The sequence below is a fragment of the Cnephaeus nilssonii genome, assembly GCF_951640355.1.
Source record: "Cnephaeus nilssonii genome assembly, chromosome: 20".
Classification (NCBI taxonomy): domain Eukaryota; kingdom Metazoa; phylum Chordata; class Mammalia; order Chiroptera; family Vespertilionidae; genus Cnephaeus; species Cnephaeus nilssonii.
In genome coordinates this window covers 23,272,857-23,289,752 of record NC_137091.1, presented here as the reverse complement: position 1 = coordinate 23,289,752, position 16,896 = coordinate 23,272,857, and the positions used below count along the sequence as shown (strand labels likewise).

Here is a 16,896-nt window from a genome sequence, read left to right as displayed (position 1 = left end):
ACATACTATTAGGTCAATTTAGGAAACTTTATTCTAATTAGGTTTAATCTTCTTGTCACCTCTTCGACACCAAGTTAGGAAACATGTGCCCAGGCCACAATATTTTGGCTCCTTGAAATGTCTATAGTTACTCAGACATTTCTTGTAGCAAAAAAATTTTTTCTGATTTATCTCCCTGGGCAAAGGAAATAAAAGAAAAAAAATCAACAAATGGGACTACATCAAACTAAAAAGGTTTTATACCCCAAAGGAAACTATCAACAAAATGAAAAGACAATCCACTAAATGGGAGAACATATCCGCCAATGATACATTTGATAAAAGGTTAATATCCAAAACTTATAAAGAACTCAACTCAACATCAAACAAACAAACACCAATCAAATTTAAAAAATGGGCAAAGAACCTGAATAGACACTTCTCCAAAGAGGACATGCAGATGGTCAATAGACATATGAAGAGATGCTCAACCTCATTAATCATCAGAGAAATGCAAATTAAAACCACAATGAGGTATCACCGCATATCTGTCAGATGGCTATCATCAATAAATCAACAAACAAGTGTTGGTGAGGATGTGGAGAAAGGGAACCCTCATGCATTGTTGGTGGGAATGCAGATTGGTGCAGCCACTGTGGAAATAGTATGGAGTTTCCTCAAAAAATAAAAAATGGAACTGCCTTATGATCCAGCAATTCCACTTTTGGGAATATATCCAAAGAAACCCAAAACACTGATTTGAAAGAATATGTGCACCCCTATGTTCATTGCAGCCCTATTTACAATAGCCAAGATTTGGAAGCAGCCCAAGTACCCATCAGTACATCTATATATATAAAAACCTATACAACTGGCCGACTGGCTGGTAGCTATGATGTACGAGGACCACCAGAGAGGAGACGCTCAACGCGGGGAGCTGCTGAGCGACAGAAACTTTGCAGAGTGCCCTCTCGCACTCCGGGACTCCTCGGGGGATGTCAGACTGCCGGTTTCACCCGATCCCCACAGGCCTCTAGTGAGTAGATAAAAGAGCTATGGTACATTTACACAGTGGAATATTATGCAGCTATAAAAAAGAAGTAAATCTTACCTTTCAGGACAACATGGATGGACCTAGGAGATATTATGCTAAGTGAAATAAGCCAGTCAGAGAAAGACAAATACCATATGATTTCACTTATAACATAAACTAGCAAACAGAGAACAGACCGACAGCTGGGGGCTGGATAAAATAGGTGAATGGATTAAGCAAAAAACAACAACTTATAGATACAGATAACAGTAGGATAATTACCAGAGGGTAAGGGGTTTGGGGCAGGTAGAAGAGGGTAAACAGGAGACAAATGGTGACGAAAGATTAGACTCTGGGTGGTGGACACACAATACAATACACAGATGATGTATTATAGAATTGTACACTTGAAACCTATATAATTTTATTAACCAATGTATCCCCCACAAATTCAATTAAGAAAAATATGAAAATCCTCATTCACAGTATAAAATAAAATAAATAAAATAAAATCTATAGCACTGGGTAGAAGTTGAACACATACTTGTTAAATGCATGAATAAATGAAGGAATGAATGACTTGGGTTATCCCACCATTTTAGGTTATAAAATGGAAAGAGAATTAGTCTTGGGAATCAGCCAGATTAGGGTATGAATCCTACTTCTGCTACTTGCTACTTGCTTTTGTTCAGGCCTCTGTGGGCTCTCCACAATGAAATGGAAGGCAGCCCAGAGAAATGTCTGCATTAATTTCCTATTGCTATTATAACAAATGACCACAAATTCAGTGGCTCAAACCATTCTCCCCCCCCCCCCCCCCACACACACACACACAGATTTATTATAGTACAGTTCTGGAGATCAGAAGTCCAAAATGGGCCTCACTAGGCCAAAATAAGGTGTTAGCAGGGCTGTGTTCCTTCTGAAAGCTCCAGAGGGAGAATCCATTTCCTTGTCTCTTCCAGCATCTGAAGGCTGCCCACATCCCTTGGCTCATGGTTTTTATCCATCGTCAAAGCTAGCAATGTAGCATCTTTAAACCTCTTTCTGACCCTCCTCCTTCCCTCTCCAATCTTTAAGGACGCTTGTGATTACATTGGGCTCATCTGGATAATTCAGAATAATCTCTCCTACTCAAGGTCCTTACCTTAATCACATCTGCAAAATTCCTTTTGCCGTGTAAGGTATCATGCTCACAGGTGCCAGGAATTAGACATGGATGTCTATGAGGGGATTGAGGGGTATTATCCTGCCTGCCACAGTAACCATGCAGCCAATGGCTGCACTTATCAGATTGGTCCAACAGCGATGGGAAGCATCTCCATTCCCCTCCAGGGTAACACAGATTATACATTAAAAGTGCTGGTGTGGCTCAGTGGTTGAGCATTGACCTATGAACCAGGAGGTCATGGTTGGATTCCCAGTCAGGGCACATGCCTGGGTTGTGAACCTGATACTTAGAGTGGTGTGTGCAAGAGGCAGGTGATCAATGATTCTCTCTCATCATTGATGTTTGTATCTATCTCTCTCCCTCTCCCTTCTCTGAATTCAATAAAAAAAAATATTTTTAAAAAAAGTGCTCCCAGGGAGCATCCTCCACCACAAAAGCAGAGACTGCTTGGAAGGAAGCTATTTCTACCTGAGGGTGACTCAGTGGTCTTCCCACTGTGGGGCAGTGGAAAGGTCTTGGTTCTCATTAGGCTTCCTTAGATTTTGTAAGACAGGGTCAACTCCACCACCTCTTGGTTGAGTGTTCATATATATAAGTGTGCACTTGGCCAGAAGTCGTTCCTTTAATGGTAACCTTGAACTGTGATTCACACCACCCATCAAATCTTGCGGGGAAGAAACACTATTCAAGAAGACCCACTCACCTGAGATGGGCAGTCCAACCACACCTTTAAACTGACCTAAGATCAAGACAGACTGCTTCCTTTTGGCCCCAGGATATTTGCTTTCTTTCACTATATTTTGCTTTACTTTGGTGCTACTAGACTATACTAGAGATACACCTTTAAAAAAAAATCAAGGAAATAATGGCATTTATTGTAACAGTTTGTTGAGGATGTTAATCACATTTCTGCATATATTTCTTATGAAAAAACACTGAGAAATATTCCTCAGTTCTCAAAACCCAGTACTAATTATAATTCTCTACCATAACTGGTTATTTCCACCAAGTGGACACTATTGAATACATACTATGTATTCACATTGCTGGTCATTTTTCCCTATTTGCACACAGTATTAAGAAGCTAAGTACCAAGACTACTGTCCATCTTCAGCAAAGCTTTAGGACATCATAGCCTACATTATGTGTGACAACTTATTTTCCTACCCTTATTGTCCCTTTTCCCCAGGGGCTTCATCTGTTTCACATTTTAGTTCTTATTATATTGTAATGTCTGTAAAGCCCAGAATATGGCATAGTAAAAACTTTCATTTGCAGAATTTTTTTCTCTTTTGTAAGACACATGCTCCTGACACATGCCTCTTTGTTCCAGGAATATGGCCATTTAAATGAAAAATCTAAAAACACAAAAGGAAACATCATCAGTGCTAATGTTTAGAAACTGACTCTCGGGAGAACTGGGTTTAGCATCATTGTAAAGACTGGTGCTTCTGTTGATAATATGAAAACAAGTCTCCAACGCTTTGTATGCTGAGCACACTGAGATCATAAATGCCAGCATTCTAAATGGCTTGCTTGCTGTTCGCACACTAGCTGGCACTGAAATCTATTTCTTTTCTAAGGGATGTTTAGCTTTTATTATATCTTTATTCATGGTCAAAAGCCATTAGCAAATTTGCTAAAGTGATTGAAGATATTCCTCTTAAGGCATTCCTCAAGTGTCATCTCTTTGCCTTCCTGTTTTTTATTTTGTATGTGAACTTGTCTTCTCAGAAAGGAAAAATGCTTTATACATTGTAGGGTTTTGGTAATGGTAGAAACTCAATATTTAAAAAAAAAAATCAATGTTAGCATGACCTCCAGTGAAAATATCTCTAAGTTAGACCCAAGCATAAAAGTTCACATCTCTGAGTTCATCAAACTACAGAATCTCCAACACTGAGAACCTCTCAAACCCTACTAGATAGGATATCAGGACCTTCTCTTATTAATCTCTAACCCATTGAGTCCAGAACATAGTATGTATTCAACAAATACTCGTTGAATTAATGAGTAATACCTCTCACAGAAAGACTGGAGTTCTACTCCAACCACAGTAGACCATGAAGGGAACACAGGGCTTGTCATGTGGCAGGCATGCAGTATGTACTGAGTGGCTGTCACTGAGACACATCCAAGCCATGGAAGAAATTTCTGTCATCCCTGAACTCCAGAGCAGTAATTATTTTCCCCCTTGTCAAAGACATGCCTGACAGATGACATTCGCACGTGCAACTACTCTCACGGGTGTACTTACTAGTAGGTTTATGTGACATTCCGATTGTGCTAGTACAATTTCAGTCTCCCTCTCTCCCACTCAAGAAAATACATCAGAACACAAATGAATAAGGATGTCATTAATATAGGAACAATCTTGAATTCATGGCAATGTATTGAAAGAGTAAATCATCCACCATTTTGGCATTTCAAATAATAGTAGTGCAGGACCGTGCGTGTGAGGTATCTCACAGTGATTGACAGAAACAGTTCATCATCATACCAAGACTGAGAGTGCTGCTTACAGTAACCATCTCTGAGACCCACTGAGTCCTAACATGCCATCTTGGGGACCTTCCCAAACTCCAGAGAAACCATCTCTGAGGCTCACCCTATCCACAACACAATCATCTATACCAGGGGTCCTCAAACTTTTTATAAACAGAGGGCCAGTTCACTGCCCCTCAGACCGTTGGAGGGCCGGACTATAGTTTAAAAAAAACGATGAACCAATCCCTATGCACACTGCACATATCTTATTTTGAAGTAAAAAAACAAAACGGCAAAAACACCCGCATGTGGCCCGCGGGCCGTAGTTTGAGGACGCCTGATCTATACGATCTCTTCCATCCATGTGAGCTTCACCAGAGATCATCCCTACTCCTGGAAATAGCTCACATAGGAATCTCACTGTCACGTGGGTGTCACTCCACTTTCACCATCATGGCCTTGAGGAAGAGGCCTCACAAGCAGCCAACTTACCACGCCGCCACCAGCCGAGTGCACGAGCACAGACATCCCTTCTCGGAGGTTGGCAACTTCAAACAGCATCATGTAGGCTGTGACGAAGTTCATGGGGAAAGCAGCAGCCTCAGAGAAGCTCATGTCGTCGGGGATCTTGTAGACAAACTCCATGGGCGTGCAGACCACCTCTGCCCAGGCGTTGTAATTGACAAACGCCATGACACGGTCCCCAATCTGGGCACAGGGAAGCACAGGGTTAGTGGAGGTTTCCTAACCTTTTTGAGGGGTTTCTCAAATACTCAATAATATGATGAAAATTATAGATTCCTTCCCAGAAAAAAAAACACACAACCACCTTCAAATATGCACCCCTCACCTGCCTTCCAATTTCAAGGCATTTTTGGATGCTTTGAAGCCCATCTATAAAATATTCCCAGGGACCATGGAGGCCAGGTTCTTTACCCCTCTTCTCAAGCATAAATATACAGTGTGGAGCACATTGCACACCATGGAATGTCAGTGTCAGGTCATTTTACTAACTCAACCACTCATCTAACTAACCTCTCTGTTTTGGAGCCGAGAAAAACTGAACCACAAGAAAGGTTAATGGGCCAAGGCTAGGAGTAAAATCTACTCTTGTTTGTTCTCTGCCAACCCACATGGATGCTCTGACAGGCTAGTTCATTGTGGCCTTTGCATCAAAGGTTAGCACTGGGTTACCCATCACTGTGGACGGGAATGCGGTGCATCAGAAGAGCCATGTGAATTAAGTGGAGACTTGACAAGAGCAACCAGGCTCAGAGGCAAATAGGAATATGCCACCGGGTGTGAGAACAACTACCATTTATTGGACATATATTATATGGCAGGCATTGTCCTAAAAACATCGCATGTTTTAACTCACGTAATCTTCAAAACCCCTATAAAGGCATGGCTAAGTACTGTGTTTTATCATGCAAAAAAAAAAAAAAGAGCAATCATCTCGTTAAAGCCGTTATGATGGTATGCTAAGTTTTTTTTCATACTTTATCATTATTAAAGCAAAAAACAAACAAGTGAACCAATACTAATAGCTTGTAGGAGCTGCAGAGTGCTAGCTAAAGCGAACCATTCTGCTATTTATGTTAGTGGCTTGTATTATGACTTTCAAATGCAATACTCAAATTGCTGTGGTCCTAATAAATTCTCAATAAATTAATGGCTTTCCTATATGTGTGTTGTCGTATATATATTTATAATGGATCCTACTGCTGTTTTAATTTCTTTGTAGCTCAGTATTTCTCTTCTATCCCTACTCAACAAACTGCAAAAGGCTCCTATGAGATAGGTTATAAGAATCCCATATTACAGATGAATGATTGTAGATTTCAGACATTTAAATTGATGCAAGGAGAGATTAAAGTATATGCCCAAGGTCATGTAGCTAGAGAGCAGCTGAGCCAGGATTTGAATCTAGGCAGGCTGACTGCAGATAAAATAATTCATTACACCTGAGATAAGGGATACAAAAAGACAAAGTTATATAAGGGTGTCCAACAGTTGAACCTACCAAGTCTAGGAATGTTAGTTTAACTCTTTAAGCCTCAGTTTCCTCAGTTCTCAAATGGGTATATTATTAGGAAAGGGTCCTTATGAAGATTAAATAACATCATATGCATGCAATGCACTAGGCAGTATGCATGTAAAATGAGGAAAGAGCAATCAGTGTTGACTTAAAAAGAACAGATGGTTCTTGATCTCATGGAATTCACTGTTTAATGATCAAAAGCTAAATATAGACCCAGTAAACTTTATGAAACGGAAGGAGTAGCTGTCTAATTATGAAACTGATGGAAAGAAGAGGCTGTCCCACTGGCAATGAATGTCTTAATCCCTGAGAATGTTAAAGACTAAATGACGAATGTTGGGAATATCACCTTAAATGAAACGACTTGGGCCAGAGGATCACTGTGGTCTAACACTGGCTTCCTCTCCTGCACAGAATCATCAAAATCCAAAACCCAAAACAGACTCAGTACCCCAGAGTGGCTAATGGCCTCCAGTATCAACATGGAGTGGAATGAAGAGTATTTCAACCACCTTGACAGTGAGGGTCACAGCCACCAGAGCAGGGCTGACTGCCTCCCTCTTTTTCATTTCATTATCAAATGGCAAAAGTGGCTAAGCCATCAGACCAGCCCCAGTCCCAGAGACCAGGGGTAGGCAACTTAAAAAAAATCCAATTCATTTCATTATTTGATTCTGTTAAGAAAAAAATAGCCCTGGGTGATGGAGACAGAATTATTCCTTTACTGCTGTGCCTCTGGCTACAGTTTTTCAAGCCTCTGTTGCAATCGATCAACCAGGAGAGCTATTAGTGTGCTGCTGCATGGAATTCCATCTCTAACAGGATTGAAAATCTTAAATCAAAATTATAGAAGGAATTTTAGTATTGGTTTTCTCCCAAATCATCCCCTGACTGGAAACCTGTAGGTGGCGTCTTTTATTTGTGCCGCTGAAAGTCACTGGAGGGAAGTGGGGGTGAAGGATAGGTTGGACAATATGCAAGCCAGAGCTAACTAGCGGAAGAAAGGTCATATATAGAAGGGAAAATATTTATAATCAAGCAGAGTAAGTCCTCCCTCTACACCAAAGTCAACAACATCCCTACCTGCTGTTATATTCTAAAATAATGGGTTATTAATCCAATGCTCAGAATTAATAGAGTTAGTAGTATGATCTTTTCCTTTGGGACCCTGTGAAGGAGTGAAGAGCAGATAATATTTCTTATATGCAGCAATTTCGGGGAGAGATGCTGCTGCCTCTGTTATATTGCTTATCTGGGGACAGAAAATGCAAAGTCATATACAAGAAAAGAAAAAGCACACATACTTCTTGCTCAACACTTCTCTGCTATATTATCTGAAAACCATGGACAAAAAGAATGAGGGGTGAGAAGATATTTCTAGACATTTATCATAATGAACTTGGAGCATATTGATACTTTCAGAGTATACTGAGGCTCAGATGCACTGAGACTGATCAGCAGGCTCCAAGTCAACTCCAAGGGCATCTTGGCATTGCATTTTATAGGATGTTTCTTCCTGCACTTAGCATTGCAGCATTTGCAGGTTGGGAGCAAGGGCAAAGATCATGAGGGAGTGAAAAGGCTCTGGTGACCCGAATCCAGGTTCTACTACTATGTACCACCTTTTGGACTCCACAGAAAATTAATAAACCCTGCTGAATCTCATCTCTAAGGAGACAGTAACAATCTTTACTTCACAGGGCTGTGGTGAGGCTGAAAAAAAGATAACTTGCCCGTGTTTCTGGTTATAGTGGATTCTCAGATGCTAGCTGCATTCATGTCTCTCTGGGGAAGCACTTAGTTATAAGAGAAAGCTCTTGTACCTAATTTCCATTGGTTTTCCTGACTCCAAACTACTGCAATTTTGTGTGATTGATTTGCCCACAGTTTTCAGATTTTATAGACCAAATTCTAGTCTATTTGCATTATAATGGGAGAAAGAGTCCTATATCTTTTCACTGTTTAAATTTTTTATTATGGAGAATTTTGAGCATGTATGGAAATAGTCAGAATGATATAATAACCCTCTTTATCCACTGCTCTACTCCCAATCCATCAACCCATGGCCTACTCCGTCCCACTCTCAGGTACCGCTACCTTGTGGCTTTAAAATTTCACCCCAAACCCAGCTGGCATGGCTCAGTGGTTGAGTGTCACCCTATCAACCAGGAGGTCATGGGCTCGATCCCCAGTGTAGGGTGTGCAGGAGGCAGCCAATCGATGATTCTCATCATTGATGTTTCTCTCTCTCCTTATTCCTTCCTCTTTGAAATCAATACAAATATATTTTTTAAAAATTTCACCCCAAAAGACCACATCCCCACTGTCTGAAATAATGATTATAAATGATTACTTAAATGTATCAGTTAAGTAGATAGTTAACAGAATCAAAACATTAAAACATAGAGGCTATTTCTCCCCAACTTTTGTGTTTTGTAATTGATTTTTGGGCCAGAAGTGATGGGAAAGTGTGATCTATGGGTGGGAGGAGGGGGGTATACACACTTTAGTTAAACCAAAGCCAAATACTCTTATTTAATAACTGTATAGTATGAATAGAGGGAATGACAAGATTTTCTCTGGTCACCAGACTGTTGCCAGGAGCACCAAGATGGTACTGAGACCTTTGGAAAGTCCTGTCATTTATAAACATTGTTAATAAAACCAACCAATAAGACATCAATAATAATGCACATTTTAGATTGTGTCAAGCATTTTTGCATAATCTTTCATTATCTCAATGAATTCCAGATTGATACTACTCTTTCAGTCAAAAGTCAGAATGTTACCTCATATCCTTTCACGCTGTCCCCCAGAGCTTCCACAATCCCCGAGCACTCAAAGCCTGGCACCAGAGGAGTCTTGGGAGGGTTGTCGATATTCCCTTGTCGCACCATCAAGTCAATGAAGTTTAAACCACTGTGATCAGCAAATGTGAAAAGAGAGAAATTCAAAATGAGATCCCAAAGCAAGCACTGGCATGGCTTTTCTTCTCTTCCCTTCCCTACCCCTCCCTCACTCCTTCCCCCCATTCCTCTCTCTCTCTTTTCCTTTCTGGAAGAGGGTGCCCAATAGTAACATCACTTAGCTCAATGTCACCAATAAAGCAAACCTCAATTATCTCTATAGACAAGTAATGCTTTCCTGGCAGTTAAAATAGCCATTGCAGAGTTTACACTCTAATTCAAAAGACAGTCCCTTTGCGCTCTCTCTGAGCCAGCTTACTCTTACTTTAGAAATACACATTGACTAGCCAGGTCATTAGCCATTCTAGCACTTAATCATGGGTAGAAAATACACTAGGAAGAAGTTATAAGACACATGGAAAGCAGCCAGACATAATGGCCATTAGCCAGAGTAGGAGAAAAAGGACCTAATTTAAAAGGTCTCAAAAGAACCGTCACACTCCAACTATCACACGAACTGACATCAGCGCAGTGCCATAAACAGCACCCATAATGGTGAATATGAGTCATCAAGAGACGACATTATGTCCAGATGGAGGAGGGTGACTCGAAGAAGAGAGATCACAGGGATGGACCACTGGATGTAGGAATAATGGAGGGCTGCTTTCAAAATCTTTAGGTATCTCTGGATGAAAGAAGTTACTCCATATTTTTTATTAACATATTACTTTTAAGATAAGAACATTATCATTAAAGTATGTCAAAGTCATCACCTTGGAAAACCGTATAATTGATTGTAATGATGCTCTAAACCAGTGGTCGGCAAACTCATTAGTCAACAGAGCCAAATATCAACAGTACAACGATTGAAATTTCTTTTGAGAGCCAAATTTTTTAAACTAAAACTTCTTCTAACGCCCTTTCTTCAAAATAGACTCGCCCAGGTCGTGGTATTTTGTGGAAGAGCCACACTCAAGGGGCCAAAGAGCCGCATGTGGCTCGCAAGCCACGGTTTGCTGACCACTGCTCTAAACTATATATATTTTTTTAATGTAATTTTATTTATTTCAGAGAGGAAGGGAGAGGGAGAGAGAGAGAGAAACATCAATGATGAGAGAGAACCATTAATCAGCTGCCTCCTGCATGCCCACTACTGGGGATTGAGCCCACAACCTGGGCATGTGCCCTTGACCGGAATTGAACCCGGGACTCTTCAGTCCGCAGTCTGCGACTCTATCCACTAAACCAAACCAGCTAGGTCTAAACTGTATATATTTTTAAGAGCTACAATTGGGAGTTGCATTTAACACCCATTTACTAACTAAATGAGAAAACACATCCCGCTAAACATGTATTTTTTCCGCCAGATGTGTTTCTAATAGACTTCCTGGTTTTATAAACCACCATCTAAGAAAGAGTTGGGTTATAGAAACCAAACTCCTTGGTCTGGCCCAAAGCTTATTAACATCTGACTACAGCTTCTTTTCCAAGCAAGATAACTTGAACTATCTCTTAAACACAGCTCACCTATTTCTTTCTTGGCCTCTTTGGAGCCAAGGAAGCATCTAATTCCCGCTAGTCTTAACTCATCAGTTTGATCGATAGAGAGCAGGTATTAATGAGGAGGACAATTGCCTTGATAGGTACGTTCAAAAATCACCATCTTCTCAAGGGTTTCCTGCTCACAAAGTAGGCATGTTTCACATGTTGTCCCACTGGAGTGCCTCTAGTGTGTGTCCTCCTTGAAAGCAGCTGTGTGCCTCATATTCCTTTGCCTCCAGGATGCCTGGCACAGTAACATAGTGGGTACTCAAGTAACACCTGCTGAATGAAGGATTATTCTTGAATATTCAAAAATCTGTGTTTGCCAGTTTGCATACTACTTCTCAAAAGTGGCCAAGGGATGCTCAGAGAAATGGACACATTTCTGAAATGTGTGTGTGGATTTGCAAAGGTCAAACTTTGAAGGTTAATAGCCTTTAGAGTCATTTCTTAACCAAAGTGTTCTCCAATAACATGGCCGGTTTCTAAAGGGCTTGGGGAGTCCTGGGCACAAATCCCACCTCCATCACCTTCTACCTCTGTAACCTTGGGTAAGTTACTTAACCTCTCTAAGCCTCAACGTCCTCTTCTGTAAAATGAAGGTTATGTTAATACCTCTCTCACAGGCTTATGGGGAAAATTAATGAGAGTTAATCACATAAATGTGGTGCCACATACATAGGAAGTACTCAAACATTAGCCTTGAAATTTGCAACCTCTGTTAAGAAGGCAGAAGTATGTAATACAGTTTAGGAAGACTCTATTAAACAAGGGTTAAAAATAGTTTCAGAACTGAAATGGAAAAACTTCAGCTGTCTATAATCTTCATTTCTGTGAAATAGCCCATCAAATAAATAAACACCACCAAATAAATAAAGCATCACTTAAAAGGAATTTCTATGTCCCAAATCAAACACTCCATCTCAGCACACTGTTTTTCCTTTGTGTGAAAATCTATGATTTCCCCAGACCCTGATGGAGAAATGCCAGAAGAAGTTACTTGACAGTTCGGTAAACATGCCAGCCCCCAGGTGAAGGCATCACCATGGACACTCATTACCCTGTTCAATTGGGTTGCCTTCAATCTCCATCCAGAATGAAATGGGCACGGTGATGGGAAACTGAGAGCCAGCTACCCAATTCCAGTGAGAAGGACTAAAATTGACTATGAAATCCTGTATCATCCCATTTGCTCACTGGGGTATGCAGTGATCCCATCAGGGTCATGGAGAATGCCACCCATCTTCAGGAAAAAAAATTGAAGCAGTTATATCCTGAGGGACAGGAAAGGAGTCAGTGTTGTTTATCTCAGCACAAAGGAAAGGTGAACAGTTGTTAATGGAGTACCTTTCTATAGGTAGACCTTCTCATGGTGCCCGCCCACACAACCTTCTGATATGGATATAGTGAGCATTTAGTGAGGGTTTTATTTGTGGCAGGAACTGTGCTAAGTGCTTTATTTTTGTTATTTATAACTCAACCAGACTTCTGTGAGATATGAACTATCATACCCGTTTTTCAGATGACGGACCTGAGACTCAGCAAGCTTAAGGAACTTGTTTAAGTTCCTTATATCTTCAGAAACAGTCAAAGTCAGGATTAGAATTCAAGCAAATTCTAGAACCTGAGCCATTACACATGACAATGACTTCTTTGTGGGAACTTTACCCACTGTCCTTGCTGAAGAGGCACGCCCAAGGCACCATGTTTGTAGCTTATCTCTTTAACAGATGCTTATACTAGTGATGGACCCAATGGTGGAGGAGTGGCCATCCATAATCTAAGCAGGAACCCATTCCTTAGCATGAAATAAAGGAACTGGATGTTTGCTCAAAAACTATGAATTGGGAACCATGCAGCAAGTGAACAACTTGTTATCAGAAAGCATGTCAAAAGATAGAATTGAGCTTGAAAGACCTAGTTGGCTTGTGCTTTGGGGAAGCAAAGTGAAAACCCAGTAGGTAGAAGAATTAAAGAAAAGAAAAAACATGAAAAGCAGTAGAGTCAACCCAAAAGCCTATACCAGGATCAGGCTTTACAGTTTTCACTGTTGTGACCAAGAATGGGAGGAACCAATCTCGCCCAGTCCCAGTGTGCCTCCTGCTCTCTGATTTCCAAGAGTTGTTTTTTTATAGTTACTGTCTTCATAATAGAACCTCTTAGTTTTGGTTATGTGTGTGGTCTCTGTCTCATAAAACCAAAAGATATACATTAAAGCAAATACCACAATCAATAACCCTAAATCTTACCCATTGACCTCATTGTGTTTTCAGACAAACCAGTATCATTGTTTAGAGATAATAAGCCATTTGCCCAAGGCTACACAGACAGTGAATTGAGAAGCCATGGACCTAAAGTTGGGTCCATCTAAAACTTTTCTTTTCCACCCCACCAGAAAAAAACAAACAGGGCAGATCAAGCTATACGTGTTTATAATTATGGTTTCCAGTATTCTCTAAGATAATTTGATTTTCACCTGGAATTTTTTGGGGGGTTGGCAAATGAGTGTACCTGATGACTCAGATCCACATAGAGGGTGATATTAAGATGTTACACTTAGCTGATTTTTATATGGCTCTTAAACATTTAAGATCATTGCAAAAAAAAAAAAAGTAATTCTGGAAAGTGCTTGACATAATTTTCTGCTAGGTAATCCTATTTCTCTCAAACATTGGTATAATTTTACTAAGACTTTTATTTTTTTCCTCCCATGACTAAAGCTTAGTCAAAGGCTAGGCTTAAAGGATTATTACTGAGTCATAGTCTCCTGAAGGAATGGAGACAGAGGTTTGAGATAGGGACCCTGAAAAACTCAAATTACAGGATGAGGGATGTGATAGAAGATACAGGGAAATTTAGGATTAAATAATAGCACTCTTACATTTGCATAGCATAATGCATATTACTGTGTGCTTTCACACACATCTCATTAAACCTTGTAACAATCCCAGAGAGATAAGAAATGCAGCTATAATTATTCCCATTAAATAGATGTGAACATTGAGACTCTGATAAGAAAACTGACTTGTCAAAGATAACTCAATTTATAACTGGCAGAACTGAGACTTGAATGAAGGTCTTCAAACTCTTTGCTCATTGTATATTCCATGACACCATGACATCTCAAATAAGTAAAGTAAATGTTACTGAAATCAATACTTTCAATATTCAGAGATAAGAAGACTAAGAGGAAATGGTCAAAGGAAACAGATGTAGGGTTCCTGGGTGCTAGTTCCTGGGCTGCCACCAGTGAGCTGTGGGGTCTGGGCTGAGTCTCTGAAGCCCTCCCAGCTCCCACACTCTGGTCACTTGATGGTCCTTTATCCCGTGGGCTCTGCTTAAAATATCAAAATTAAAGTTTAGATAGAGAGGGAGAGATGCTTGGTGGTCTTCATAAAAGACACTAACTTGGGATACTAATATCTATCTAGAAGCTAAAGTAAGGCAAGCTGGTCTTGGCCTCTTATGTTTTCTGTTATCTATTATGATGAATGTCAACACTGTAAAGTCTCAGGGTTGCTTAGCTGTCTTCATGTTGTGTTTTACTGGAGTCTGCTAGTGTTCCGGTAGAGTCCATCTGCTAGAGTCTACTGGAGTCATCATCCCTCATGGTGGTGATGCTACATGTGAGGTCTAAGGTATGAACTATTTTAATATCCCTTTTCTGCAAGATAAAGGTGAGGCTTAGAGAAGATAAAGTACCTTGTGCAAGTAGGTACCAGACCTAGGAAACAAGCCCTTTTCATACGACTTCCAAGCTTGAATTTTGACTGCTAAGCTGTCATTCTATTATCCATGGTAGGCTGCTAGGTATTCTCCCAACATTGTGGTTTGGGATCTGTTCATTTCTTTTGGATACAATAGTAATATCAAAGAAGACACAAATGATTTCTTAAATGATACCACTAAGTGGATGACAGAAGATCAGCTCAGCTGTAGTTTGTTAACTTTCCAATTTGAGATAAAATTGACCTAAAGGAGTTAAGCAAAGCAGAGACAAGTGGACATAGACAGGGCTCCTTGTCTTTTACTCTTCTACTGAGGGCAGGGGTTGTTCAAATGAAAGGATTTTAGATCTCTTGCCATCTTCCTTCCTCAGGTTGTAGGTATCTTCAGCAGTGACCTTGGGAATCCAAACACTGACAGACCATTGGACAAAGAAACAGTATGAGAAAAATGTCCCTCTTCAAGCAGCCTACTTCTGTATTGATGCAGACATAGAGCATTTTGATCTCACACTTAGTAGAAATTAAATCTTGCCCCATCATTGATTTAATTAAGAGGTCGATGGCCAAAAAAATGAACCTTCAGAAATTCATTGTTTTGCTTACTAAAGGGATACTGTTAAGCATATCATTTGTTGTAATACATATTTGCTTCTTCATGCAGAGGAATTTTCTTTGAATCTCAGCACAAGGATTGGTGGTACGGATCTTACAGGCCCAGTACAGTGTTCTGATTATATTTCTTTTTTGCATTGGCTATTAGGAAGCTCTGAGCCAAATTTGTAGTGCCCCTCTCCCAAAATTTCAGGGCTTTAGTCATTTATTCTCTATGTTATCCTAACACTCAACATCCTCTCAACTTTCAGGATGCTTTTGAGTTTCCATTTTTAAAAATCTTAAACTCTATTACAGTGGTTCTCAAATTTTATTGCACATCAGAATTCCCAGAAGGGATTGTTAAAACACAGATTGCTGGGTCCGTCAGTTCCTGACTCATTAGGTCTAGGGTGAGATCCAAGAATCTGCATGTCTAACAAATTTCTAGGTGATTCTGCCTCTGGTGGTCTGGAGACCACACAGAGAACCACAGCTGTATCATGTCTTTTTAAGCTACTTCAAATCCTTTTTGGAATGAGGCTAGATAAAAATTAATAGATGATTATTAAATAGATAAGAAAATGAAAAGCTCTCTCATGTCCACTAGGGCAGTTGAATTTTTTTATTGTAATCCAATGGATGATATGTACTCTTATTAAATGTGGTCTTATTAGATTAGGTTCATCATTCCAATTTGCCTGGCTCTTTCCTGAATCCTAAATTCTTTCATTCTTGGCTCTTCCTCTGAGATTTGTATCCTTTGAAAATGTAGTTATCAGGCCATTGGCATGTAAGTCCAAATTGCTGATAAACGTATTAAATGGGCTGTCACGCTCCTGGTTACTGAGGATGTTTGTGAAGATCATGAGATGTCATGGAGGGAATTTGAAACACAGGATTAGCTGACAGGCTTCAAGTTTCCTTGACTCATGAGCTCTTATGATTCTATGAACTATCTCTAAGACACTTTGAATTTATGTGTAACAAGTATGCAGTAATATCATGCGGCCTCACACTTGGTGGGTGACGGCAGTGAATTGCCCTTTCCCCCAATAGCAGTAATTGCTGACCACATATGGCACAGCCTGACTGAGCCTCTAGTGCAATCATCTGGATGCATGTCTGGATCCTCATGGTGTTTATTTTATTTTTATTTTTTCCTAAATGTGCACATCCTGGCCCCAACTCTGAGAGTCTCTTTAGCAGAGGCACACACTCTCATGTGCCATTAGGACTGAGAAAAACTGCTTTAGTAGCCCAATGTCAGCTGTGCATATGAAGAATGTCCAAGAAAAGATGTGCCATTTCTCACAGAGGGCTCTGTGACTGTGTGAGGGGCCCCAGGAAGCTAGCCGATCTCTAGGAACCCCGTTCTAATTTCTCTGAGATGGGCCAGCGGGAGAAAAGGAATTATC

The 16,896-nt window shown here is 40.3% G+C and overlaps 1 protein-coding gene across 2 annotated transcripts in view; it reads right to left on the bottom strand.

Annotated features, from left to right (window-relative positions):
• Window positions 1-16,896, bottom strand: part of VAT1L (vesicle amine transport 1 like) — a 152,494-nt gene that overhangs the window by 117,883 nt on the left and 17,715 nt on the right. For both annotated transcript variants that reach the window (XM_079759506.1, XM_079759507.1), the window contains exons 2-3: window positions 9,501-9,630; window positions 5,163-5,378 (exon numbers count right to left, since the gene is read on the bottom strand). In XM_079759506.1, the coding sequence (XP_079615632.1) occupies window positions 5,163-5,378; window positions 9,501-9,630 (346 nt within the window). The remainder of the gene's footprint in view (window positions 1-5,162; window positions 5,379-9,500; window positions 9,631-16,896) is intronic.